Source organism: Sesamum indicum, linkage group LG4, assembly GCF_000512975.1.
Source record: "Sesamum indicum cultivar Zhongzhi No. 13 linkage group LG4, S_indicum_v1.0, whole genome shotgun sequence".
Taxonomy (NCBI): Eukaryota; Viridiplantae; Streptophyta; class Magnoliopsida; order Lamiales; family Pedaliaceae; genus Sesamum; species Sesamum indicum.
Genome location: NC_026148.1, coordinates 14,462,033 through 14,487,834, shown reverse-complemented (window position 1 = coordinate 14,487,834; position 25,802 = coordinate 14,462,033). Strand labels below are relative to the sequence as shown.

The window sequence follows — 25,802 nt, the reverse complement described above, 5'->3', positions numbered from 1 at the left end:
TCTCGATCCTTATTGGAGCATCAATAATTCTCAAAATCACCATCGAAGCCACTACGGTGGATATGGTAGTCGCTCAACTCCCCCTCCATGGATACTTGAACGAAAATTGGACAGCGGTTCCCTCGAACAACACAAAATGGAGGAGAGAAAAAGGAGAGCTGATGTGTGCGAGCATTGATTGTATGGTTTGGCAAAAACCAATTATTCATTAGGGTTAAAAGCAGACACCCCCAATGTCTGAGGGGTTTTGCAATTTATCCCCTAATCATTTTTTTTGAGTAAATTACAACGACTTTTCCTGAGATTTGACATAATTACGAGTATTATTCGTTATTTGAGAAATTACCACTTTAATTTTAACGGCGTCTAACAATCAGTCCAATCTGTTAGATTTCCATCCATTTTTATTGTGAACTAATCAAATGCCATTATAGATTAAAAACTATAATTTTATTTATTTTTTAAATTAATTATTTTTTGAGACTAAGTGGATAAGTGTTTATATAATTCTTAAAATTATTCCATTTATCTCGTTCGATTTTTATTATGAGTTTTTAATTTTTTTTAAAAAATAAAAACATAGGATAAGAACAAAATTAACAATTTCATACCTCCATCCAAAGATTATATAATTTCATCAAATATTAGGGGGTATTTGTAATTTTTCAATAATGAGAGGGTATTCGTAGTTATGCAAAACCTCATGGGAGGTCATTGTAATTTACCCTCTTTTTTTTTACACTCCTCCATCTGACCTTATGTTTTCATGCAAACTGAATATTCTATTATTATTCGTCGTAAAGTGCAAAGTGCTACGAAATATAAAAATTGGGCGGATAAATGCAAAAAAAAAAAAGAAGGGGTAAAGTGCAAAATCCCTCAATTGTTAGGGGTGTCTGCTTTTAACTCTATTCATTATTATAGAGGTCAGCCCAACTGATCTTGTGTTGGAAAAAATATATATAAACATCTGAGTAGGTCGAGTTGGGCCAAATATCCAATTCCGAGACAATAATAGAAATTATCCTTCATTGTTCTGTAACTTGTATGGATATTCAATTTCTGAATTGAAATGTTGTTTTGACAAGAACAAATTTAATACCAAACCAAAGGAAAAGAAAAGAAACGAGAAACAAGAAATCACTACAATAATACTCGAGTACAGTTGGTAGTCTTGTGGAATCCCAGAGAGAGAGAGAGAGGGAGGAAGAGGATGAAGACCCATTGCTGGGTTCGAGCTTCTGCTTCCGATTTCACTGGACCTCTGCCCCAACCTCGAAGGTAAATGCATATCAAATTAAATGTTAGCTCTGACAAATTGAATATTATTGCATTGGTAAAGTCTGATCCTTTGCTGGAATTGCAGCGGGCATACAGCTGTGAACATCGGGAAGTCGAAGATTGTGTTTTTCGGTGGTCTGCTGGACAAGAAATTCCTCAATGACGTCATTGTTTATGACATTGGTAACACTAGTTTCTTTTTTTTTTTTTTGTTGCGCTTGGTATGTTATTACTGCAAGTCGCGATTTTGTTTACGAGTTGGTGCTGTTGAGTTTATGACACGGGCATTCGAGTTGCTTGACGAGAAACTTGAGTGGAGAGCGTGAAACCTGAGAAGATCTCTATGCTGTTTTGGATTGCGTTGTGTTTGGAATCAAAATGTTGAGCTGATTGAACTAGAATTCAGCAAAAATCTGTTTAAGTTTTGGACGTTGGTAGTTCAAACCAAATTCTGTGGATTTAATCCTCGGTTTCAAACACCAATTCGGGTCTTTCTGGTAAAGGGAGAGGGGTTTGGTTTGTTGATTATGGTTACAGGCGTGATTGAACATTAACTATATGCTACTTTTGGCTGCATGTAACTGGGTCCTAGAACTGGAGACCATGGATTTATAAAGTTTTACCTACAGCTATAGGATTGATTTTATAAAGTTCTACCAAGAGAAAACTGTCAATTATTACAAATGTCAATATATTGACATGCTTACAGAGAGTTCATCCTAAGAGTCTTCCTTCCTTTTGATAGTTTATGCTATAAGACCCAAAAATGAGCCTTTAGGAAGAAAGACAGATGAAGAAAACGGAAAAAGAGAAAAACAAACTCAAGCTTTCTGGATCACCAAAAAGGAGAAATACTGTCAGACTTAAAAAACATAAACTATGTGTCTCCCCCAATGATGTGCATTTTGTTCCCTGTCACCTTTGTTTATCATTGCGTATTTTCCATTTTAAAAGTTTTAATTATCACTACCATCGTTTCCAGCATATAGAAAATCATGAATGCTATGTGGTAATACCCTATCCTGCTACTCACCTCCACAGGCACATAAATGCTCCTCATTGACATGCATTTTTTGTCACGTGCTTCCCACTCACATATATGTCCATTCATTCCAATTGTTGAGAATCAAAATCAAATCAAAATGGATAATTGTACCATTCAGATTGAAGAATATTCGATTTCATTTAAGTTGATATGGATGCCGTGCTTTCTTTTTCTCGCTTCACTTGTCTAATATTTTGATATAAATCATGCTATTAATAAGTTTCCTACTTAAGTACAACATGTTTTCTCTCTTTTGATCTCCTTTTGACAGAATAAATCTTACTACAACAGATGTTTGTGCATTATAATTTGATCAACGGTGGTGGGTGAAATTGACGTGGCAGCTTAAGTGGGAGGTGGTAAGACCTCAGATTTTAGTTGGGTAAGAAAGAGTATTAAGATAAATTTGTGGAGATGAATTAAAGTAATAGGTTACTGGAATTGGCCCCTTTGGCAGTTTCTCCAGGTGAAAAGCTTTTGATGTTATAGTGAAATAAATATTCTCAAGGGCGTTATGGTGGTGTAGGTTGGATGCTGGATATGTTAGTGGGTCGGATTAAGGGAGAGGAGCCAAGAGGTTTTTGATGTCAGCCCCAGGGAGGGGGGGGGGTATTCATGTCGGTGGTGAATCTTAAATTCTGTAGGTCCACCAATTTTAGAGGAATTCCTGTCCAGATGATGGTCTCTGCCGAGGTACATCTACACGAACACTAGCTTCTGTTTAACAATATATGAACTGACCTTAGATATTTTTGAGGTTGGATTCGTTGGAAATAGAAGGTAGAGTTGGCTGCGCATGGTGGTACTAAGCGGTTATAGTGATTGATTTTTTGCTGGCAAGATATGGCGGTAAAGTACGTCTAAGTTGGAAAGTGGAAAGACAGTGATTTTACATTTGACACTTTATTTTCCTATTTATATTTGGCGTCTGAATGTAAATAACTAATCAATTAGCTGAAAATTTGTTCACTAATATTTTCCGTTCCTTCCAGTTTTGTGAGTGACAGAGAGGTAAGTATAATTTCCATTTATGGGGCCTGCTGTAATTTTGCAAGACCCTGTGAAAGTGGACCTAGTTAGCCTTTACCTCAAAATGGTATGATGTTGTGCGAATTCTTGATCCTCAAGAAGCACATATAGCTTGAACTTACATGCCAGGGGTGCATAATACCTTTTCCTGGAAGTGCTAAGAGTCTTGTTATTGTTATATTGGAAAAATTGTAACATCTGAAAGTCAATGCTTCTAAAATTTTTGGTTAAATGTTTATGCATCTTAACTTAACATACTAGTACTATAAAATGACCGATTTACAACAAATGTCTTATTTTAAGTTTCTGAATTTGGTAACAGACAACAATATGTGGTTTGAGCCAGAGTGCACAGGTAGTGGTTCTGATGGGAAAGTGGGCCCAAGTCCACGTGCTTTTCATATTGCTGTTGCTATTGATTGTCACATGTTCGTCTTTGGCGGGAGGTCTGGTGGCAATAGGTATTCTTGTAAAAAGTACATTTGTGTATCTTCCAGCTAACCTAATCGGTGAAGCCTGTATAAACTTTTTATTTATAAGAAAGTTTGTGGTTACAGGTTAGGTGATTTCTGGGTTCTAGATACTGGTAAGCTTCTGTTAGTTCCGGCTAAGCAATGGTGATTTTCTCTTCTTTGTCATGACATGGGAACCAAACATGTAAATTAGTGGTTGATTCTTAATTTCCTCTGGTTATAGATATATGGCAATGGTCAGAGCTCACCAGTTTCGGGGACTTGCCTTCATCAAGGGATTTTGCTGCTGCTTCAGCTATTGGAAACCGTAAAATTGTGATGTGGGGATCAGCTTCTATATCTGGCTGATTATTTACTTGGTTTTTATTCTGCTTGTTGTGTTAGATTGTCTAAATTCATTGCAGGTATGGTGGCTGGGATGGTAAGAAGTGGCTCTCAGATGTCTATGTCCTAGACACAAGTAATATTTACCTTTCGTGTTGCCAAGTCCTTTTTGTTTCTTCATATTAATCTAGCATAGTCGGCACCTTGATATTTCATTGCTTCTTACGCAGTTTCTCTTGAGTGGATGGAGTTGTCTGTTTCAGGGACAATACCTCCACCAAGATGTGGTCATTCTGCCACAATGATTGAAAAGCGGTTGCTCATCTATGGTGGTAGAGGTAATTTAGCATCCTTAACTGCTACCAGGAACTGTAAATTGTTTTTCCATTGACTCTTCTGTTTCTGAAAGAAATGGAGTTTCTGTTTGTGGAATTTGTACTGTTCATCTTTTGCTCAATTCTGGTAAAAGTTAATTTTGGAAGTAAAGTGCTCTTGATGTCTCTCTTTCTCTCTCTCAAATATTTTGCCCCAAAAACACTAGCAATTGTGATAGGAGTAGAGTCAATATTCTTTCTGATAGTTTCATCCTCTTTGTGCGCAATGTCGATGCAGATGACCCTGAATTAACTACTTTTGTGCTGTCCCTTTTATATGCTCGCTCTCTTCATGCTTGAATCTCCTGATCCTTTTGAGAATGTCCACATGTAATCTCCTATTTCCTAGAATTGCAACTTACCGTCTGTCTGAAAGTTCCCCTAAAGTACAATGCAACTTTAATCTTCAATATTTGAAGGTAAACTGTAATGGATGCATAGAAGTCTCATTTTTTGAACTTTCTGCTATAACTTGTTGCCAATTCCTATATTGAAATTCGAATCTTGACTGCGGGAATAGATTGGTCTTGTAGTTCCATTTTCGGTATGGCATGTTAACTATGTTCAAATTTATTTTGTTTATTTGGATTAGTCTACATTGAATATAGCTTTATGGATTTGTCTTTTCAAATTTTGCAGGTGGTGGGGGGCCAATCATGGGTGATCTATGGGCTTTAAAGGGACTTATTGAAGAAGGTACATCTTTCTCCCTTTAGTTTAATCCTTTCATTTAGTGGAAGCAATCAGAAAGCCGATCACGGTTAATATCTGTGTAGGTATGAGGAATGCATTTTAAGTATTATATCAAATGACGGGGTTTCAGTGTAAACAGATTTCATGTTCCATCCACTAAAGAATTATTGGGACTGTAGTCAGATGTTAAATTGAGTTTTACACCACTTGATTGAGATCATGAGTCTTAACCCTGAGCTTAGTTTTGTGTAGTAATGTGATATTTTTCAATCACTGAAGGTCTAATTACATTCCTTCCTTGGATGAATCAAGTCATTAGAAAGATAAAGGTGTAGAAGAATGACTTTCTCATATATAGAGTTACACCAGCCGGCAACTTTTATTTTCCTAAAGATTCATAACTATTATTCGTTCATTATTTCACTATTAAGATCTGATTCTATTCTGGAATATGGCATTTTGAGAACTACTACTTGCATCCTTAATCTATTTTGTAATTATTGGGTCTTTCTTGTGGAAGGAAGAGAATGAAGCACCTGGATGGACCCAATTGAAGCTTCCTGGTCAATCTCCTTCACCCCGCTGTGGACACACCATCGCTTCTGGAGGGCACTATGTAACTTTATATATTATTTAGTTGTTCATACATGTCATATTTGATCTAAATTTTGTGCACATTACACTTATCATTAACAAGTGAACTTTTGTTTTTGATGGTTCATGAACAAGTCAACTTAATACAGTAAAACCTTATCCCATTACTTATATGGGTAGGCTGCATAAATGTTGTGCTTCACTTGCTTGATTAAGTTATTTGGCATTGTAGTGTACAGACATTTATTTGTGCTCCACAGGGTGTATATGAGTTGAGTTTGAGTCGAGCTTCGACTTTAGGGCTCAAGCTCAAGCTCAAGCTCAATCTCAAGCTCAAGCTCAAGCTCAAGTGGTCATTAAAAAATCTGAGCTTGAACCTTGTCCAGCTTGAAACTTCAAGTTCAAGTTCAATCTTATCTCAAAAATGCTGAGCTTGAGCTCACATCATTCACAATCCAGCTTATTGGCGTTCGAATCCAATCTCGCTACATAATATAATTGTATATACTAGAATATATACGAAACGTTATTGTTTTAAATTTTTTAAGTTGAGTATTTATATTATTGACTATCATTGGTATATTTTGGTACAATATTATCATAATAAATAGAAGTGTAGTGTTTATTACATTATAGAATTTTAAAATTAAAATGTAATCTTATTATTATCGTTGATATTATTTTTGAGAATATGATAATGATATTGTTACTATTCGCACTCATAATAATATAAATAATATAAAATTAAAAGAGCTCTTGATCCATTCCATGAGTTTGCACATTTGTATTTTCACTCAAGGTTGGTTCTGAAGGAGCCAAGGTAGACAAGGTCAAGCTTGAGCTTGGATTGAACCTCAATTGGCTCGACTTGTTAGGCTTGAGAGCTGGTTTGACTCATCTTACACCCTTAGTTCTCCTGATCATGCACTCTCCAAGCATAAGGCTCTTCGAACAAATTTTAGTTACTGGCCAGATACACACTTATTTGGCCTGTGTTCCCAGAATTTTAGCTGAAATTTTTTCATGTGAAGCTTCAAAATCCTATGAATCAATTGACAGTGTTGAGTATAAATGATCATTTGTTGTATGTTTCTACTAGTATAATTTAAGATAAAAAAGTTCTGTTTCTCTTGATCGTTGTTCTTGTATTTGTCATGTAAGCTAACTCATAAATGTTTTCTTTTATCAGCTTTTATTATTTGGTGGGCATGGAACTGGCGGTTGGCTGAGCCGTTATGACATTTACCACAATGATTGTGTTGTATTAGATAGAGGTGCGTATTATGCATCTGACCCACCATGGCTTATTATTTTACTTAAGATGTTATATCATTTTGGTTTGATCTTTCTAGTTTCCTGTATTTATCTTTTTACTTGTTTTGTGTTGGTTTCCATTTACATTGCTGCCCGATAATGTTGTCACTTGCTCTCCTCTCCTTTCTTAAAGAAAGTTGCTCTACCTCTAAAAGTATTTCATGTATCTATATTCTATAAGGAAAAAGAGAAAAGTGAGACAGAATCCATAATAATCAGTATGACGCGAAATATACACATAAGTGAAACAGATTTCACAACTATGATGATGTTGCAGCACCCTCATTGTACTACTTCTTATCAGCATCGAATCTTTGGGTAATTGGTTTAGATTATAATGCTAAATGTTGCATAATATGCACATGCATAAATAGATTACGCTTAATTACAAAAACTTCCCCTAGGAGTTAGTGTCATTACTGACTGTATACTTACCTACCTCATCTTCTAATTGTATATTATTACATGTTGAAAATCATTTTAAAGTTTGATATGTTCATGTGGTATGTACTCTTAATATTGAATCACAATCTTGCTTGCTAGACATATTATTTCTTGACTTAGGACATTAACATTTGGTCTAAAAGTTTCCTGACTTTGGCAGGTGTAAGAACATGCTGCTGGTAATAATGATAACCTGATATGAGTGTGCTTCAATGATAAGTTACAATGTTACATATATTTAACATTACTAGACATACAGATTATTGTAACTCAAGAAAGAAAGTGCTATATAATAACTGTAGAAATGACATGCAAGAAGACATTTCTAGTAATTTTGTTAAATGCTGGTTGTCGAGCCTAGTGAGCCCAGGACCAGGTGAATGAAAGTTCCTGTCAACCAAGCAATCCTGGCAATGTCAGCAAAACCAACTAATTAGAAACTTGATCGAAACAGTGTGAAATCATTATTGTATGACTTAACAAAAGTTGAAGCTTGTCTTTGCTATTCTGAACCTTATGCATTTATTAAATATGCTTCTTTCTCTATTATTGTTTATTTCTTATGTTTAACTGTGGGCGGATGTACTTGGTGGTTTACTGTGAGAGAGTTACATTAGATCAGGAAGTCATGTCACTTTTGAAAAGGTAGGAGATATGTGAAGTGATGAAGCCTTGGATATTGGAGGGGATGATAAATTTGAGTGCTGATGAAGGCAAAGTGCTGTTGTCAAGGGTGAAATCAGTATTATATTTTCTGTAGTATGCGGAAATGAGTCATTCTAACGTGTGATATTTCGTCATTCTAAATTTTTTAGTTCTGATCTTTGAATTCCATGGTGCTAGACCAAAGGCTTTCTCTTTTATTTTCTTCGGCAAACTACTGATGGAGTTTGATTACTAGAAAGGCACTCTCTTAACTGTGGTTGCACTGAAAGGTTTTGGTTGTGCATACATTAGCACCCTTCTTCCGCATCTACTGTGGAATTTGTCTGTCTAACCATTCACCCAGTAGTTGTGATGTAACTGCAAAACTCATTCATTATGCTCCTGGCATCATCATTATGAGAAGAGCACTTGTCTCTGTTACACATTGTGACGGGGTTGATATTAATGCAGCTCTTGTAATTCCTGTGTATTGCGAGTACAGGATTGATGCTCTAATTCACCTTCTATGAATCTCATTCTCCTTATGTCCATAAGTATGACTCTTGATGGTGTACTATTTCATAATTGCATGCAGTGTCCGTGCAGTGGAAACGCTTACCTACTAGCAATGAACCTCCAGCTGCTCGAGCATACCATTCCATGAACTCTATTGGTTCTCGGTATTTATTATTTGGTGGCTTTGATGGAAAATCAACTTATGGCGATCTCTGGTGGCTTGTACCTGAGGGTATTTAGTACTTCCAGAATATGATTGTTTACTGAATCTTGCATCAACAACCATGCTAACTATTGGCGTCATCTAATTTCATAACTACAGTAAATATCATTCTAATAAGTTGTTTGATCCATTTATTAATTTGATTTTTGGATACTGTGAAATCATATTCTGTTCTTTCCTTAATGGTCTCTGCAAACCTGATCTCTCTAAAAGTTGAAGCCTGCTGCTGTTATCCTTTGCTGAAATAATGACTCTTGTTCCTGTATTGGTGTAAAGCTTTCAAATGATGAAAATGATTCCATTTTCTGAACCATTTCCCAAATTGGACTTTATTAGTTTGGAGTTACATATATAATATGCTTCACCACAGATGATCCTATTGCAAAGAGGTTACCAGCACCTTCATCTGGTGTTGTTCAAGAAAGAAACACAACCATGGGAGCAAAGGTATGTGAAAATGTTTTCCAACATAGCTCCCTCTCTTTCACAATAAGTAACATGTCCAGGAGGCCGTTATACTCTTAGTACATTCTATTGCTGCCTTTGTTCTGAAAAAGGTAATTAAAATCCAGAAGAGTGAAGGCACGTTTTTCTGGATATTATATCTATCTATCTATTTTCTATTATGAAAACACTAATTTTTCTTTAAATCTTTTGTTAGACAAAATCATCCTTGAGATGTTATTATTTTTAAAGATCAAGATGTAAATTAATATTATTATTATTATTATTATAATATTAAAATTTTATTTTAATAATATTATATCTGAATACAATATATTAAGTTAATACATTGAACTTAAACTTTGCTTTGTAATAAAGTATTATGAACTCATTGAATTATATAGATTAACATATAATTATTGAACTCTAATTTATTTTCTAAGTAAATTTCTTGATGCATCAATATGCATGTCTTTTTTTTTTCTTTTTCTTTTTAAGAATGTAAATATGTAATCTACATTTACATTACATTTATAAGTTATGCTACACAAATATAATATGTATACATATATAGTGTTACTAAAATACAAATAAATTCCATATATTTTTGTGTGGAAGCTGTTGTGAAGGTAACAATATCGAGACCTATTGTTTCCCTTATATTTGAATTACCATTCCAAATAAAGTAAACTTAGTTTAGTCATGGACATAAAATGTAACTTTAAGATTTTTTAGAACTTATCAAAAAAGATTATTTGGAAAAAAAAATTAAAATTTTCAACTTTTACAGAATAAATCAAGAAAAGATTATTTAAAATAAATATAAATGTTAAACAAATTTATACGTAAATATGTATCATATTTGTGTGCATAAAATATATGTACTAAGAATGAATGTAATTTCCTCATGTCTCAAAAGCATAAAGTATTCTTAAAGAACATAAATAAAAAGTATATTAATCTTCATAACAAAGTGGACACTTGTGCTGTGTATGCTTCTATTGAAATAGATTTGGACAAAGGCACCAAAGATGTCTCTGAAGCTGAACAAGAGCCTGCACTGATGCCAACACAATGTACATGGAAAACTTCTTGTTTCCTAATTATTCCACAAGAATCAAAAGAGGAAACAGTTTTTCAGGATCTTGTGGGGAAGTGGATTTCAGGAGCCTTGTCGCTTCTAAATTGACTCCTCCAATGTCCAAACTTGTACTGCATTCTAAGCTAAATGCAGAAAAGTATGAATACAGAGCTGAAAGAAATATTTCAAGCCAAATTATTTCGGTACCATTGTCATTCAAGAACAGTCTACAAATTTTAAAACAGTGGTTGAACCTGTCCTAACTTGGAAATAGGACTAATAAATTAATTCGTAATCTTTGTATGAGAAAATAACAAATCATATACAAAATTTCCGTGTCTCTTTCCACAGGATAACCAGAGATATGGATCTGCAGTTTCAGAGTTACAGAAAAGATTAGAAATTTCAAATCTGCTTTCTACTCCACAGTGTATCATGGATGAAGTGGAAGACAAAGAACTTCTCCAACTAGCATCAAGAGTTCACAGTGAACAGGCTGTCAGTAACTTGCAGGTTTTTGAATATCTAATTTGTCTTTATAGATTTTAACATATGCTAGTCTGTCTGCTGTTTTCTGAACCTATTTGTTTAAAGGCTGTGCAGGCACTCCGAGAACACTGGATGAAGTCTGCACCACAGTCTATTAAATTAAAAGAGCTTAGCCCATTACTTCGTGACTATCAGCGGTTGATCACCCGCTTTCATATGTGAGATTAAACTCTTCCGGATTTCTAGGCATTTGATTGACATTTTTGTGAAATTGCTGATTCAGTCAATTCTTTGACATAATGCTAAACAAATTCGAAATTCTTTTCCCCTAGACTGCTACATTGTCGTGTCTGCCTGTTTCTTATTCTATAAATTTTGATCAGTTCATAAAGGAAACAAACTGGCGATACGTATCTCTTGTGGACAATGAGAGATGCTAATAATTAGAAACTTGGACAAAGGAAAGTGGCATGGTATATAATTTGTTTTAGCAAATGTAGTGTTCTCTTTCAATGGTAGAGTTAGCTAATACAGGGAGATTGGGGATGGTTTACGAGTGGTTTAAACAATACAAGGGCTTTGTTCTCTCAAATGATACTCTGTCTTGGGTCTTCAACGGTTATCCCACTTAAGTTCTTCTCCGTCCTACTACGCTGCTCTTTATGGACTTTTCCTGATTGGTATCTGAGTGGACCCTTTTCATTGTTTCTGGACAGTTGCATGTTCCCATTTCTAATGCATGCTTGCTTCTTTTTGGTTCTCAATAATTATGTTCCATATTCCTAATATCCTCTTCGCTGGTCATCTAGTTGGCCACTTGCATCTTTTGGTTTTCTTCCATACTCATACAGAATCCATTCTGTATCTATCTACCTGAATCTCTCTTCCTCTCTCTGTGTGTTGTAGCTTTCATTCTAGTGCAAACTTTGCAATGTATTTTTTTTTTTGGGTAAATGTAAATTGCACAAATCATAAATAATGAAATGATACAAGGAGTCCAAGCAAACCCACAAATGATACAACTCCACGAATGTACTTTACCTGTGAGGTATTTGCAAATGCATTATTTCCTCCCACAATAATGTAAATTCTGCTCGTATGCTCACAGAAGGATGTAAATGACTATAATAATGTATATCAGCACATTTATGCATGACATTTGGAGCCAAAAGTTAAAAGTCATGTTCTCTAGTAATTGTCTCAGCTTTAGCTAGTGGTGGCAAACACTTAAAGTGATTGATGCGTCTGACTGCCATTTAATACTAAGTTGTCAAAATACTAGCTCACTCTGATGGTTATATAGCTGGAGATATTGCACTCCCATGGGGAGAAGCTTTACATCATAGGTTTTTCCAAGTTGAGGAGTTTTTACAATTAATCTCCTAAATCTGGGAAAATTTGGGTAGTTTTGGAAGCATTGTTCCTGGTTCTCACTTACCATCCTGTAGGCTTGTTCCCGGTGGTTTCTGCTTCATAAAATGGGCCCCTAAGGAGTGCTCCCTGCTAACAGCCAAAAGATTTATACATGCATACACAAACACGCATGTATGTATATATATATATGTGTGTGCGTGTGTACAGATCTCTATATCTTCTAAGAAATGAGCAAAGATAAGTAGCTTTTGGGAAACAATTTCTTGATGGAGAATAGAGAGAATGCAAAACTTGTCAAGAACTCAAGCACTTCTTTTGTTTTTATGAAACTTGAGCAGGCCTCTGTTGCTATAAGATCCAAGATGCAGACATATAAGAGAATCTTGAGCAATGATACTAAAAAGTAATGGTTTTTGCTGTGTTGGAAGAATCTTCAACATTTTGATTTAATTTACAAAACCTTTCTGAAATCTCCCGTCTGATTGATTTTTATAAGCTTGGTCTGCTCTTAAAGTAGTTAGTATTTATGAATCTCCCGTCAGATTACGGTGTACTTTCCACTTTGCGGTAATTTGTTTGACTAACAGTCTAACATTTTGTGACCTGTTTCATTCTCTGACAGAGGAAAGGATGGATCTAATTTAGAGCTTGTGGAATCTGGTTTTCCTGGAAAAGATGCATTTCACTTCTATCATGTAAAAAGTGCTACTCAGGTACAAGATATTTTAGTCCTCATGGAGCATGTTATGGATTGTTTCACATTTGACTATATTTGACTCCATTCATTTTTTTTTCCTTGAATATCTGATGGTTATAAACTTATAATGTCTACACTGTTTCATGCATTATGAACGCAGCACCATGAATCATTTTCATCTGCAGTATAAACTTCAAAGCTTGCCTCTTGAGGTATTTGTTTAACATGAAAGTTTGTACTGGGGACAAGTGAAAAGCATTGTTAGAAACTAGTAATGCTGGCAGAGTCAATGTCTATTCTTAAATTTATCTTCTTTGATGGGTCTAAAATTTAATTTCATGTAAAAACATGCAAAAATAGTTAATTTTAAGGCACTCAAACTTAATAGTTGTATATTAGGTTCATATGACACTTGACGCGGGTGTTTAAATATTTAACAATTGAAAATATTTCATTATTGTATTAAAACTTTTATTGTTAGAATATGTTAAAGGAAAATAACATTTTAGTTCATAAAAACTATATTAAATAATTATTTAATATGACGCATGCATATAAGTTTATTTTAGATTTTAATATCCATTTATAATCTCTTATACTTTTTTAAATTAACATGTCCTAACAATTAACTTATAATTTTGTATATCTATTTGTGAGTATATATTTATACCAAGATACATAGTATTCAACTTATTTTATGACTTATAAACTTATGTCAATATTTTGACGATCCTCATGAATTAATCTAACAATACTAATAATAGTAGTAGTAATAGTAATGATAGTTGAACAATTTTAATTATTTTTATTTTATTATATATATTATGAGATCAATCATTATTTTTGTACTTAAGTTTAAAAAAATCATCTTTTAATTATTATTTTTCTTTTTGCATATATGAGATCAATCACTTTTAAAAATAACTTATGTGTATTTCTTTTATTAATATTAATAACTATACAAAATTATGTGCAAGTATTTTAATAATTTGATGTATATATTTTTTATAATTTTATTAATTATATTACTATTTAATTGATTAGTAGTTTATATTTATAATAATAAATTATGTTATACCATATGTTTAATATTTTTTATAATTAATATAACAATATTTAATATTATTTATTTATAATAATAAAATTTGCTGAAAACTCGAGCTCGAGCTCATAAAAAATGGTCGAGCTCGACTCATTTACACCCCTACCTTCTACAGCTCAAACCTGCTGGTTTCTGGAACTGATACAACTGGTCAACCCAGTAAAAGTCCTTAAGCTAGCGACCAAACGAAGATTCTCTGCTGCTTGACAACGAAAAGAAATTGAAGACAAGTTTCCCTCATTTATTTAGCAACACCTCATTTACTGCTCTCCTTCATGTGCCAAAGTCTCTATCTCTACCCCTCCCTTAAGATCCTCTAGCTCTCTTGTCAGCTCTCACCATAATCATGCTTTCTCATTTTTCTTTCTTATCCTCCTATCTTCAGGCCTTCAGATTTCTGCTCCTGCAAACCACTGCCTGGTTAAGGCATAAAATTGCAGAAGATGCACTTCTTGTGACTGCCACTTTATTTATGCTTTATTCAATTGCAATCTTTTATAAGAAATTTTATTCCATGAATGACGTTTAATCCATATGTAGTCCAGCCATCTAGTTGTGAGTATTATTATGTGCTTCTTGGAGGGATTTCACTAGGCCTGAATTATATATAAGATTTGTTTCATATATGAAAATTGAAGTAAAGACTAAAGGACCAATAGAATAAGATACTCTCCTTCTTGTTCTTGTACTTAAGTTTGTTTGTTTGCGCCCTAATGTGCTGAAAGTTATTGGTGTTGTACATATGTGTGAAAAACATTCAAATTTCTAGATTACTTTCATAAATGTGTTTACCGTGCCTTGCACCTTTTCCTTGGGCACTTGACAACGTGGTCTCGGTTCGAGGACTGATTTTAGTGGAACTAAAGTGTGGTTTTATTTTCTGTGTTTATTTTTGGTGGCATGGGTACCAAAGAGTAGCAAATTCCTACTCTATCAGAAATGATAATTTTCTAGATCTCCTAGTGAGCAAAATGGCAAATCATGGAATACACTGGTTTCCACACGTCTTAGTTTGTATCTCTTTAATCTTCACGTTCTAATGCAAATCTGTTCTATTGATTTCCAGTTGCGGTTAAATGAAATCTCGAATCTATTGGCAGAGTACAAAGAGCTTCTCTCATCTACAAATATTTGACCAACACTTTGTGCAGCCCTTACATATATTGGGACAGAATTTGAAAGAGGAAAAGAGAAAAAACCGGAAAAAAGGGTGTTCTTGCCATTCCCTTTAAGAAACGGGAGATGCAAAGTCAGAGGCAAATGCCAGGGCCTACAGTGTTATTACTCATCTATCACTAATCACTCGCAATTTCAGCTTTACCTTTTTGTTATTTGTAGTTGATTTGTCTAAGAAAGATCAACAATAAGCCCTACTACTACATTCCAATGGATATTGAGATACCTTTTCCTGTCCTGTCCACAAGTGGGTTGTTTATGTCAGTTGTGATTGTATATGCTATGAATTGCAGTTGAAACTATGAAAATCCCATCAACTTAAACATCTTTAACTAGTATCCTGTATACCCTTGGTTCGGACACGATGTGCTTAGCTATAGTGCTACAGAGTCGTGACACTTATGGCACGATTGGATTTATGTTATTGGATCGTTACAGCCAAATGGGACGACTCTTTTACTTGTCTAACAACCTGGTCTATTGCATCCGTGCTGACATAAATACTTTGACATACTTGGCAAGAAAAGCTGCATTGACTATAAAATAGAAAGGAAAAAACATAACATTTTTCAAGTATTTTGTGCTTTCAAGTTCACAATCTTGCTGAGCTCTTCCAGCTTCTTCATTCTGAAATTCTCACTCTGATTCACCAACTGCAAAACCAGAGGAAAAGGGTAGTGAAGTAACAGTGATTCGCTTGAATTCTTGTCAAAATTTGCTTATCTTGATTTCAAACAAGATTACCTCCATAAGGGCAGTGGTCAGCTGTGCTTTCTCTTTGCTCTTTTCTTGGAAAGCTTCCATTGCTTCTTTATATTCTTTCTCCTGTCCAAATGTGCAAACAGTGCAGAGAACAAAAGGTTAAAGAATTGATTCTATTTTCAAATGTGGTCAAAAGGGATGGTTTTATTCCTTTTCTTTTCTTTTCTTTGTAGAGTTAATTACAACAACCTCCTCTAAGATTTATCATAATTACAAATATTTCATTGTTTGAAAAATTATAAATACCTTTTTGAAATTAATGATTGTCTGACAAATACCTCGTGACAATTCATTGTATGGGGTATTTGTTAGATGATTATTAAATTCAAGGGGTATTTATAATTTTTTAATAATGAGATTTATTTCTAATTATAGCAAATATCGTGAAGTATTTGTAATTTACCCTTCTTTTTATGTTTTGTTGTGGAAAAGAAGAGAAGAATGTTTACTTTCTTTTGGCAGATCTGTTGAAGAGATTTGAGATCACGGTTGGCCATGTCTAGTCTTTTCCGCACACTGCTCACATCTTTTCTCATTGGATCTGTGAACACTTCCAGCTCCTGAATCCAATTTTCACAATGTGAAATTGAATAAGGCATATGCAATACTTGTAAAACAATTCAAAAATAAATATAGTTTCCAATTTGAATTTTCAGTATATATATTAGTATAACTGCAAAAAGATGAATTATTACTTACATTATAAATAATCACGATTTCAAAATTTTAATAAATAAATATTTTTTATCTTCGTCATATAAATAAATAAGGAAGAGCGATGGATTATTATTAATTGAAATAAATTAATAAAAAACGTTCTTATCGGATATCAATATCTAACAAATATCATTACAACAATCATACTTTAATCAATGTTAAATAATTTATCTACTATTACAGTAAATACAACATTTATTATTCAGTAAACACAACATCTCATGTATAAGGTGAGTTTTCATACAACATTCCCATAATTCAATTTCACCAACTGAACTAGGCCCTGATCGACAAATAATAATGACTTCTAATGATTGGCTTTGCTTCTCATTTTCTTTCTGTTTTTATTCGTTTTGATAAAGCCGCAGACGGGGTCTCAAATCCTTCTTTCTCCGACTCTTTTAGTCATGTCAAAGGTCCAATTCTTGGTACTCAAAAGAATAGAAAAGATTGAGGGACTGTTTCGAACTAGTGAGTAAGAATCTCCAAATTTCCATTTTGACTGAAAAAAATTGTAAATTTGTTTGGAAATTTAACTTTTGAATTGCTATTGGACTGCGGCAGTGCTATTTGAATAACTCAAATTGGAATTATTATTGTCTTATCTAAATATTATAATTAGCATTTTTGTGAAACTACATAATTACAACAAGTATTTGACAAATACAATACTTCCATAAATATCATTTATTTCAAAATCAATTTTCTTGAATCTAACTCATTTAAGAGCGTCTACTTTACAACACAAATGTAAAAGCCTAAAAATTTTATATTATTCTAAAAAAATTATGTAAATTTATTAAATTATATGCTGGTCTATGTGGATCTTATCATATTGACAGACGTAATATTTTTAAGCTCAGAAGATCTTAAAACTTCTGAAAAAATAATATAAAATTCAAGATTAGGATCATTAACCATTGTATCTTGCACGATGTATTTTTCATACACACAATCAAAAATCAACTCACAATGTACACTCTACACAAATATTTGCTATAGTTTTCAAGAGAGAAAAATGCAATTTATCCCATCAGATATAAAAAATGAGCAAAAATCTTCCCACGAATTTTTTTTAGCAAATTATTTCATTCGCTTTGAAAAATAAAGCAAATTACTCCCTATCAAATTATAAAAATAATTTACTAATTTTTTTTATAGTGATTTTTTGCCCATTTCACATATCAAAAAGGATAAATTGCATTTAACCATTTTCAAGAACTTACCTCCCAAACTTGTGTCAAACGCTTTGCTTCTTCTTCTGCACGACTGAGTTGAGACTCCACCCTCTCCCTCACCTCCATTTTCCTCCTCTCAATCTCCTCTTCCCTCGCTTGATAAGATGCTATCGCCATCTTCGACGCCTCGTCGTCGTCCTCGTCATCTGCCGACAGCCGGCCGCTGCTCCCGATGCTTGCAGCAAGGCTCTTCTTCATTTTCTTGAACTTGACTATGTTGTAGTTGTACCCGTGCTCTAACATGGCTGCTTCTTATATATATATGCCTGCATTTTTTTTTGTCATATCTTATGATATACCTATATATGATTTTCTTGCACATTTAAGGTTGTCCACTTTTTTGCTTTTGCTTTAATACTTGCTCTCTCTTTTGCCTTCCCTCCCTTTCTTTTCAAGCTATTTTTGGTAAAAGAAAAGCAACATGTTTTGGGGCTATGCCCACTTTATGCTTTGAGCTTTGAGCTCTATATGCATTTCTTATTGTAATTTTAGGAGGTTTCGGAATTTAAATTTCAAAGACTGCAGATGTTTGTATATCCGAACATAAATGAATGGCTGTGATTGTCTTAGATTCAATATACTAAAACCTTATATAAAAAATAAAGTCGTCTTAAGTATATGCATGTTAGAACACACAATATGGTCTCTTTCTTGCATTAAGATGGAGAGTACAAACTAATGTAGTTCTTACAGATCATATTGCTTCAAATGTGGGCAAGACAAACTCAGTATTGGTTACACTGAGAATCGTCCATCCATTCCAGATTATGATGATCATGAAATGAAACAAATTATGACAAGTGATGGCATAGGGAGATGTTTTTTCTACCTTACATTAGAAGTCATGCATGTGAATGTTGGCTGGTTATTGGAGATAATTATTAATTATTTTTCCCGTGTGTTTGTTTGTTTTTATTTTCTTTTTTGAGTTTTCGTAACATATTACTCAATTCAACCATGAAATATCATAAACATATTATGATCAAACCAGATGACCTTTTAATATTCCAATAATTTTGCTGTATTTTCTATTTTATTTAATACACCTCGTGTCTATACAATTTTGCTTTAATTAAAATAGACAATATAAATAAATAGAAGCTGAAATATGATTTAAAATAAAAAATTTAATTTGCATATGTATATATATACTTTTGTTAATTCAAATAATTTATCATGATTTAAATCATACCACGTACCCTTTTCATGAAAGAGAATGATAGTTTAGTGTTCTGCATTTTGTCATACATCTTCTTTCTTATCGTATTATAATAGGGTTTAATGCAATTTATCCTCATGTGATTGCAAATAAATAAATTCTTCCCCCTATGAAAAGAATAGACCTCATTTACACAGTCAACAACAGGGCAAATTATATTTTTGGTCTCATAAGTGGACCTCTTTCTAATTTTGATCCCACACTCAGACCAATTCGCACATTGAGTCCCATATTGTTTTTTCTTCCCCCAATTTGAGGACCATTGAGTGAATTCCGTCCAATACATAACGGCAACTGCTCTCTTCGTCACTTGTTGTTAAATGTGGAGGAAAAATCAGCAATTTGGTGGGAAAAACCATTACATCATCTTCCTTCTATTTAAGTCCTATTTCTTCATTTCTCTCTCATTTAATAGGAAAATGTCACAAAATTACATATTGCTGATTACAAAACAACAGGATGATAGAGTACAAAATACAGATTACATATCCTAAAATTAGCAACCTAATATTGCCGAATACATGAAAAATTGGAGCGTATACTCCAAAAAAATTGAGAAAGATTCAACCAAAACAATACTTAAACAACACCATAAGTCAAGATACAACAAAAAATAAACTAAAACAGTTTGTCTTTGTTGCATCTGTGCAATTTTGTCCTCCATTCTATTTAATTTTCGAAGCTCTGGGTATAATAACATTTGCCCTTGCACACATTGGCCGGTCTTCCCAAAGAAAAAACAACACCCGCTTCTTTTTTCGTACATTCAAAAAACCTCCTACCTGGGTTGTCGTCGGTCCATGAGGTTTTCAAAATCGCAAGCCTTCCACAATGACAAAAAACTTCTCGATTAGCAGCCATATATCATGACATTTTTCCTACTAAATGCAAGAGAGAAATGAAGAAATAAGACTTAAATAGAAGGAACCCTCCAAATCTCCACATTTTCCTCCACATTTAACAGCAAGTGACAGAGAGAGTAGCTGCCGTTATGTATTGGACGAAATTCCTTCAATAATCCTCAAATTGAAAACAAACACACCACATATGGGACTCAATGTGCAAATTAACCTGAGTGTGGGACCAAAATTAGAAATAGGTCCACTTATGGGACTAAAAATATAATTTACCCATCAACATCCTACATAAATATTGATGTGGCAAAATAAAGAAGAAACAAGAGAAGTCAAATGATGAGAAGGCCATGACGTAGACAAGTTGTTGACAGAAACTGATCAGAGAGATGTGCGTGCCATGGGGAGGCGAATGCAGGGGAAGTGGTCCGCCGGCAAGATGATTGCTTGCGGCGAAGATATGACGGAGAAATAGTGGCGGGGCTGTTAAATAGTGGTGGAAATGAAAAAGGAGAGAATCGTCCATATAGTGGACGGAATTGGATGGGTAAGGATGTAATTGAGTCGCTGGAAGTGGAGACTCAATTGGTGGTGGTCTCGAACATTGGATAGATCGAAAGAGAGAGAAAGTAAATCTTGATTTTAGCGCATGACTATAATCTACAATTAGTGTACGTTTGAACTCCAATTGAAGCACATGTTGTAGGGCTGGAATTAGTGTCGGACGGCGAGTTCAGTGATAGTGGGACAACAACAAAAGCACTCAATGCTACACTGGACACAACCTAAACACTAACCTCTCATACGAGAAAAAACCCTCTACTCATACTAGAGAAGAAGATTGAGAAGATGTTTCTGAGAGTTGGTCTAAATATAGGAAAATTTTAAAGTATCAAAATTAAACTCCCCTTTTTTTAATGATTTGTTTTTTGTCTTTTCTTTTTTAAAGTTTCCTTGCTCACTTAATTTTAGGACTTTTACTAAATTTTACAAAATTACATTACTTCGTTTTGAAACTTATAAATTTTAGAAAAAAAAAATAATCTTGCAATTTAAGGGGAGTGATATCTTTAATCTACATAAGTTATTCTCATAGTATTGTAACTTCAAATATTTGACAATTAATTACAATCCTTTTCAAGCCGATTTTGACTAAATAATTATATACAACTTATACATAACCTAATTAAATTATAATTCTAATAATATAACTTAGAGAATTTGACATTTTCATCTGCATCATGTATACGAATTACGAATTTAAAATAATTTAATTAGCTCCTGCGTAAATCTTGCAGTTTTCTGGCCAAGGTGGCCTAAAAAGAATTAAAATTTTCACAATTTTAAAATTATAACACTATATTACAAAAATAAGTTCGTATAGGACCAACAATATCACTCCCCCTAAACTATACTAAAATTTCAATTTTCCCTAAATTTTATAATACTACAAAAATAAAATAAATGAGCAACAAAATAGTATTCTCATTAATGATATGTAAGGATAATTATATTTCTCTCCCCTAAAATTTGGTGTAATTTACACATAAATTCACTGTAGTTTAGAAAATTACATCTAATACCCCTAAAGTTTGCTTCCGCTTAACAAATAAGTTACTCTATTAGTCAAAATCCACTGAATTTGTTGATATTAACAAAAAATATTTAATAAAATTTGATATTTACACTCGATTGATTTATTACTGACTTAATGGAGATCAACCAATTTTTTTTCATCTAAATAACCCTTATAATGGTTAAGATATACATTCTCACATGCATTAATATGTGAAGACATATGAGGGTAATATGATTATAATAAGATTTATGTGAGGTACAATAAATCTAATAGTCCATAAAAGGTAAATATAAATTTTTATCCCTCTTTTTTTTAATATTAACAAATTTGGTGAATTGTAACGAATAGAAGGACCAATTTGTTATAAGAAAACAAACTTCAGTAATATTAAATAATTTTTTAAATTGTAAAAATTTACATATAATTACACCAACCTCGGAAGAATATATAATTGGTCATCATCTTTTTTTTGTTTTGTCAAAATAAAGAGTTCCACGGTCTTTGATTGACCTCAAGCCCTAAAACATCTCATAATTAATTGAGATAATTGCATCTTCTTTATATGAGATTTGATAGTAATATATAAAATTTTTATAATTTAAAAAATTATATTTAATAATATTAAGGTTTGTTTTCCTAAAACAAATAAACCCCGCCATAAGTTGAACTTCAATGCTGTTAATATGAACCAAAAAAGTTCAATAAAACTTGATAATGATGCTATAAGAAATTTTATATTTAACAATAATTAAGTACTTAGTTAAAAATAAGCGTTAACTACGACCACACAATAGGTGATAGTCTAGTTTTTGCGGATGCTGTAAAAATTTATCATGACTAAAAATTCTAATAAAAATATTACTCTGGCTCATAGATATAACAAAAATAATTTCATAATGCATAACCATAATTTTTATATCAAGTTTTATTTAATTATAATTAATAATATTTATTTACTATAATTTTAAATCACAGGCAATAAACTACAATTTTCTAATGCACCATCGATAGACATAGTACTAATATTTTATAGGTTAAATAAAAAATTTTCTAACTAAATAAGTATCATAAAAATAAAAGTATACCTCGCGTACATTAATTGTATGATAATATATACGAAAAATATGATTACAAAGATTTTTTATTTAACTTACCAAATCTATATAGAACATTAGTATAATTCCTTATTTAATTTTTGATAATATCAAAATGAATTTATTAATTTTTTTGTAATCTATAATAGATAATGAAAGATTAATATAATTTCTTATCTAAATTTTTAATAATATCAATAAATTTATTGAATTTTAGCTACGGAGAAACTTATTATCAAACAAAATCAAACCTCAAAGATATCATATGTTTTCCAACCCACAAGAAATCTACGTATAAATACACTAATCCCAGTGGAACAAAGTATACTTATCTCTAACTAATAAAACGAAAAAAATATTAAAGTAATAATGAAATAACATATAAATAATTCCACTATTATTTGTAAGTATAAACTCAATGCTCATGCATTTTCACTCAACATTCCTTCCCTATTCTCCATCATCATCACATTCAATTTCTTCATAGAATTCTCAGACTTGAGATTCGATCTCTCTCTCCTCCTAACCACCGTCACCAATTCCTCCACCAGTGAATCAATCTCCTCCTCCCCTTTCTCTCTCATCTTCTCACTCAACTCCTCCACCCTCCGCCGTAACCCCTCCCCACTTTTCCCCATAACCAGCTTCTTCACCACCCTCGCCACCTCTCCTCTGTCAAGATTTCCTTGTCTACTCCTCACCACCTCCTCCCCAAACCCCACCGCCTCCACCAACCTAGCATTGAACGGCTGGTCAAGATGCATCGGCACGGCAATAATCGGCACACCGGAATACACCCCTTCCATCACAGAACTCCACCCACAGTGGCTCAAAAACCCTCCAACACTCGGATGTGACAATATTCTCCTCTGCTGTGCCCATCCCTCCACCACCAACCCTCTTCCTTCCACTCTCTCAAGAAACCCTTCCGGCAGTTTCTCCTCAATCTTGATTTTCTCGTCGCCATGAGGAAACCTAACAACCCAGATGAAGTTAAGCCCGCTTAGCTCCAGCCCATAAGCTATCTCTTCGATCTCATTGGCAGACAAGAAGTACTCGCTCCCGAATGAGGAGAAAACCGTCGAACGACGGTCTTTCCCGTCGAGCCATTCGATGATGTCATTTCCTTCATTCTCCATATCACAACCTACCTCCTGAACAAGGGGGCCAACTGGTACGAATCTCTTCCGAGTCAAGTCGGAGAGAAAATCTACGTATTGTCCTTCCAGTTCACGGAATGTCTTGATCAGAACCAAATCGTGCGACCGTTTAACGCAATCGCTGACTCTCAATTGATCACTAGTACCGCTGTCGGAAGACTTAAAACGGCAGAAGTTATCATACTCGTGTTCCCGGAAGTATATAGCCGGAAAAGGGTACTCCTCCGGTCTGGTCTCAAACCAATGGTACATAATAAAAGAAATCGCTGCAGCTCCGGTACTCAGAAACACCATGGCTGGTATATTCTGCGACTCGGCCTCCTCCGAGGCCCACGACTGGAGGAAATCGTATAAAACCAAGTCGGGCTTGAGGGTTTGGAGGAGGGTGGAGAAGGCGGGCCGGGCACTGTCGAGGGCTCTCTTGAGGGTGGACATGAGGTGGGGTGGGAGGCCATTGGTGGTGTGGTAAGGAGGGGGAAGTATGGTGGTGGGAATGTGAAGCTCAACAAGTTTTACGGAAATGGAGTCTTTTGATGACATGTTCTTGCTGATGGAATTTAGATTTACTTGTGAAGAACAAATGTAAATGACGAAGTTTCTTTTGGCAAGTGACTTCGCCAGCTCGAGGAATGCTGAGATATGGCCATGAGCAAGCCATGGGAACATTAGAATCCTGATGCTTCTCTTTCTTGTATCCATGATTTACAAGGATTGCTGTCTTCTTCCCTAACCTTATATTGTGTTTTTTGTCGGAAGCAGTTCCGTTTAAGTATCATATGCAGAGGAATGATCAAAGGTTGTTTATTTATATATTTAGAGAAATTTGGATAAGGGACTGAATTTTTGGTAACACATACACGTGGGAGAACATAAGATACGTGGAGAGTGGAGGTTGAGAGATGGATGTATAGAGGGGAGAGGTGTTGGAAAATGGGATGTGAGGGCAAATCTTTTTTTGTTCCCCTAAAAATCCGGTTATTTTTGTTTTTGATACTACAATTATAATAGTGTCGTTTTCGGTATCATAAAATATAAAAACATAACTTTTTAGACTTAAGTTAACAATAGATACTATGTGTCTTGCATGTAGCCGTCACGTGATTTTGACTTCAAATATCTGTTTAATGATATCAATATTTATACCATTAAAAGAAAAAGAATATAACCAACTTTGCCACAAACTATAAGAATTTTTTTTCTTTTTTACAAAAATAAAAATATTATGAAAATTTTATTTTTATATGTATTGATGCCTGCAATTTTAGCATGGGTCCAATGAGCTTGGACTTTCGATAATGGGCTTGGGCCAACCAATAAAGAATTTGGAAAACAGAACTTGCAAAACAACATTAACACTCCAATGTTCAAATTAGTAAATAATAAGTTTAAATGATAGAGCGTAATAAAGAAATATAATGACTAAATGTGAAAGAGGAATTTGTTTTCAAAAGTGCATGTAGAAATAATATAGCAGAATAATAGCAAAAGTTTCACTTTCAGAAGGTATCCCCGTCTAAGAGATTAAACCTCTATTTATAGAGAAGTGTCCCTCTTCATCAAGAAATTGTACGTGAGCCCTATTTTTGGTGTAAAGTGGATAGAAACAGTTAAGATAAAACATAATTCATCCGTATTTTCAATTAATCTTGAAATTGAAGTTTTTATCCAGGTAAGAAAGAGATTTTTTGACTGAGGATGACTCCTGGTCTGCAGTGAGTCTAGCTGGCTCAAGAGTTCGAGTTCTTGAGGGAACCTCCCTCAACACGAGTCCTCCATGCTGGATAAAGGGTACACATGGAAGGTCCAAATACATGCCACATGTGCTATGGAAAGATGTGTAGAGATAGGTTTTGAGCCTGTT

The 25,802-nt window shown here is 33.8% G+C and overlaps 3 protein-coding genes across 4 annotated transcripts; 1 reads left to right on the top strand and 2 right to left on the bottom strand.

The window, feature by feature from the left end:
* LOC105161044 (host cell factor) lies at positions 951-15,596 on the top strand. Of its 2 annotated transcripts, none has more exons than XM_011078608.2 (16): positions 951-1,281; positions 1,367-1,464; positions 3,678-3,816; positions 3,913-3,941; positions 4,052-4,148; positions 4,233-4,288; positions 4,383-4,490; positions 5,166-5,222; positions 5,744-5,835; positions 7,003-7,087; positions 8,812-8,964; positions 9,326-9,402; positions 10,832-10,993; positions 11,084-11,187; positions 12,966-13,056; positions 15,209-15,596. In XM_011078608.2, the coding sequence occupies exons 1-16, from the start codon at positions 1,214-1,216 to the stop codon at positions 15,275-15,277; spliced, it is 1,485 nt and encodes a 494-aa protein (XP_011076910.1). In that variant the 5' UTR covers positions 951-1,213; the 3' UTR covers positions 15,278-15,596. The 2 variants fall into 2 exon arrangements, with proteins under 2 accessions (XP_011076910.1, XP_011076909.1); XM_011078607.2 differs by having other exon boundaries at positions 955-1,281; positions 11,075-11,187.
* On the bottom strand, positions 15,619-18,312 carry LOC105161043. Its single transcript, XM_011078606.2, has 4 exons — positions 18,024-18,312; positions 16,530-16,640; positions 16,063-16,143; positions 15,619-15,971 (listed from the first exon to the last, which is right to left on the bottom strand). Exons 1-4 carry the CDS (start codon positions 18,276-18,278, stop codon positions 15,888-15,890), a joined length of 531 nt encoding a protein of 176 aa, XP_011076908.1. The 5' UTR covers positions 18,279-18,312; the 3' UTR covers positions 15,619-15,887.
* Positions 23,048-24,703, bottom strand: LOC105161042 (beta-D-glucosyl crocetin beta-1,6-glucosyltransferase-like). Its single transcript, XM_011078605.1, has one exon. It carries the CDS (start codon positions 24,638-24,640, stop codon positions 23,204-23,206), a length of 1,437 nt encoding a protein of 478 aa, XP_011076907.1. The 5' UTR covers positions 24,641-24,703; the 3' UTR covers positions 23,048-23,203.

Coding starts and splice junctions, on each gene's coding strand:
- LOC105161044 (XM_011078607.2), top strand. CDS start 1,214: ATGAAGACCCATTGCTGGGTTCGAGCTTCTGCTTCCGATTTCACTGGA. Junction 1,282..1,366: donor CCTCTGCCCCAACCTCGAAG/GTAAATGCATAT, acceptor CTGGAATTGCAG/CGGGCATACAGCTGTGAACA. Junction 9,403..10,831: donor ACACAACCATGGGAGCAAAG/GTATGTGAAAAT, acceptor CTCTTTCCACAG/GATAACCAGAGATATGGATC.
- LOC105161043 (XM_011078606.2), bottom strand. CDS start 18,278: ATGTTAGAGCACGGGTACAACTACAACATAGTCAAGTTCAAGAAAATG. Junction 16,641..18,023: donor GTTTGACACAAGTTTGGGAG/GTAAGTTCTTGA, acceptor AATTGGATTCAG/GAGCTGGAAGTGTTCACAGA. Junction 16,144..16,529: donor AACAGATCTGCCAAAAGAAA/GTAAACATTCTT, acceptor ACATTTGGACAG/GAGAAAGAATATAAAGAAGC.
- LOC105161042 (XM_011078605.1), bottom strand. CDS start 24,640: ATGGATACAAGAAAGAGAAGCATCAGGATTCTAATGTTCCCATGGCTT.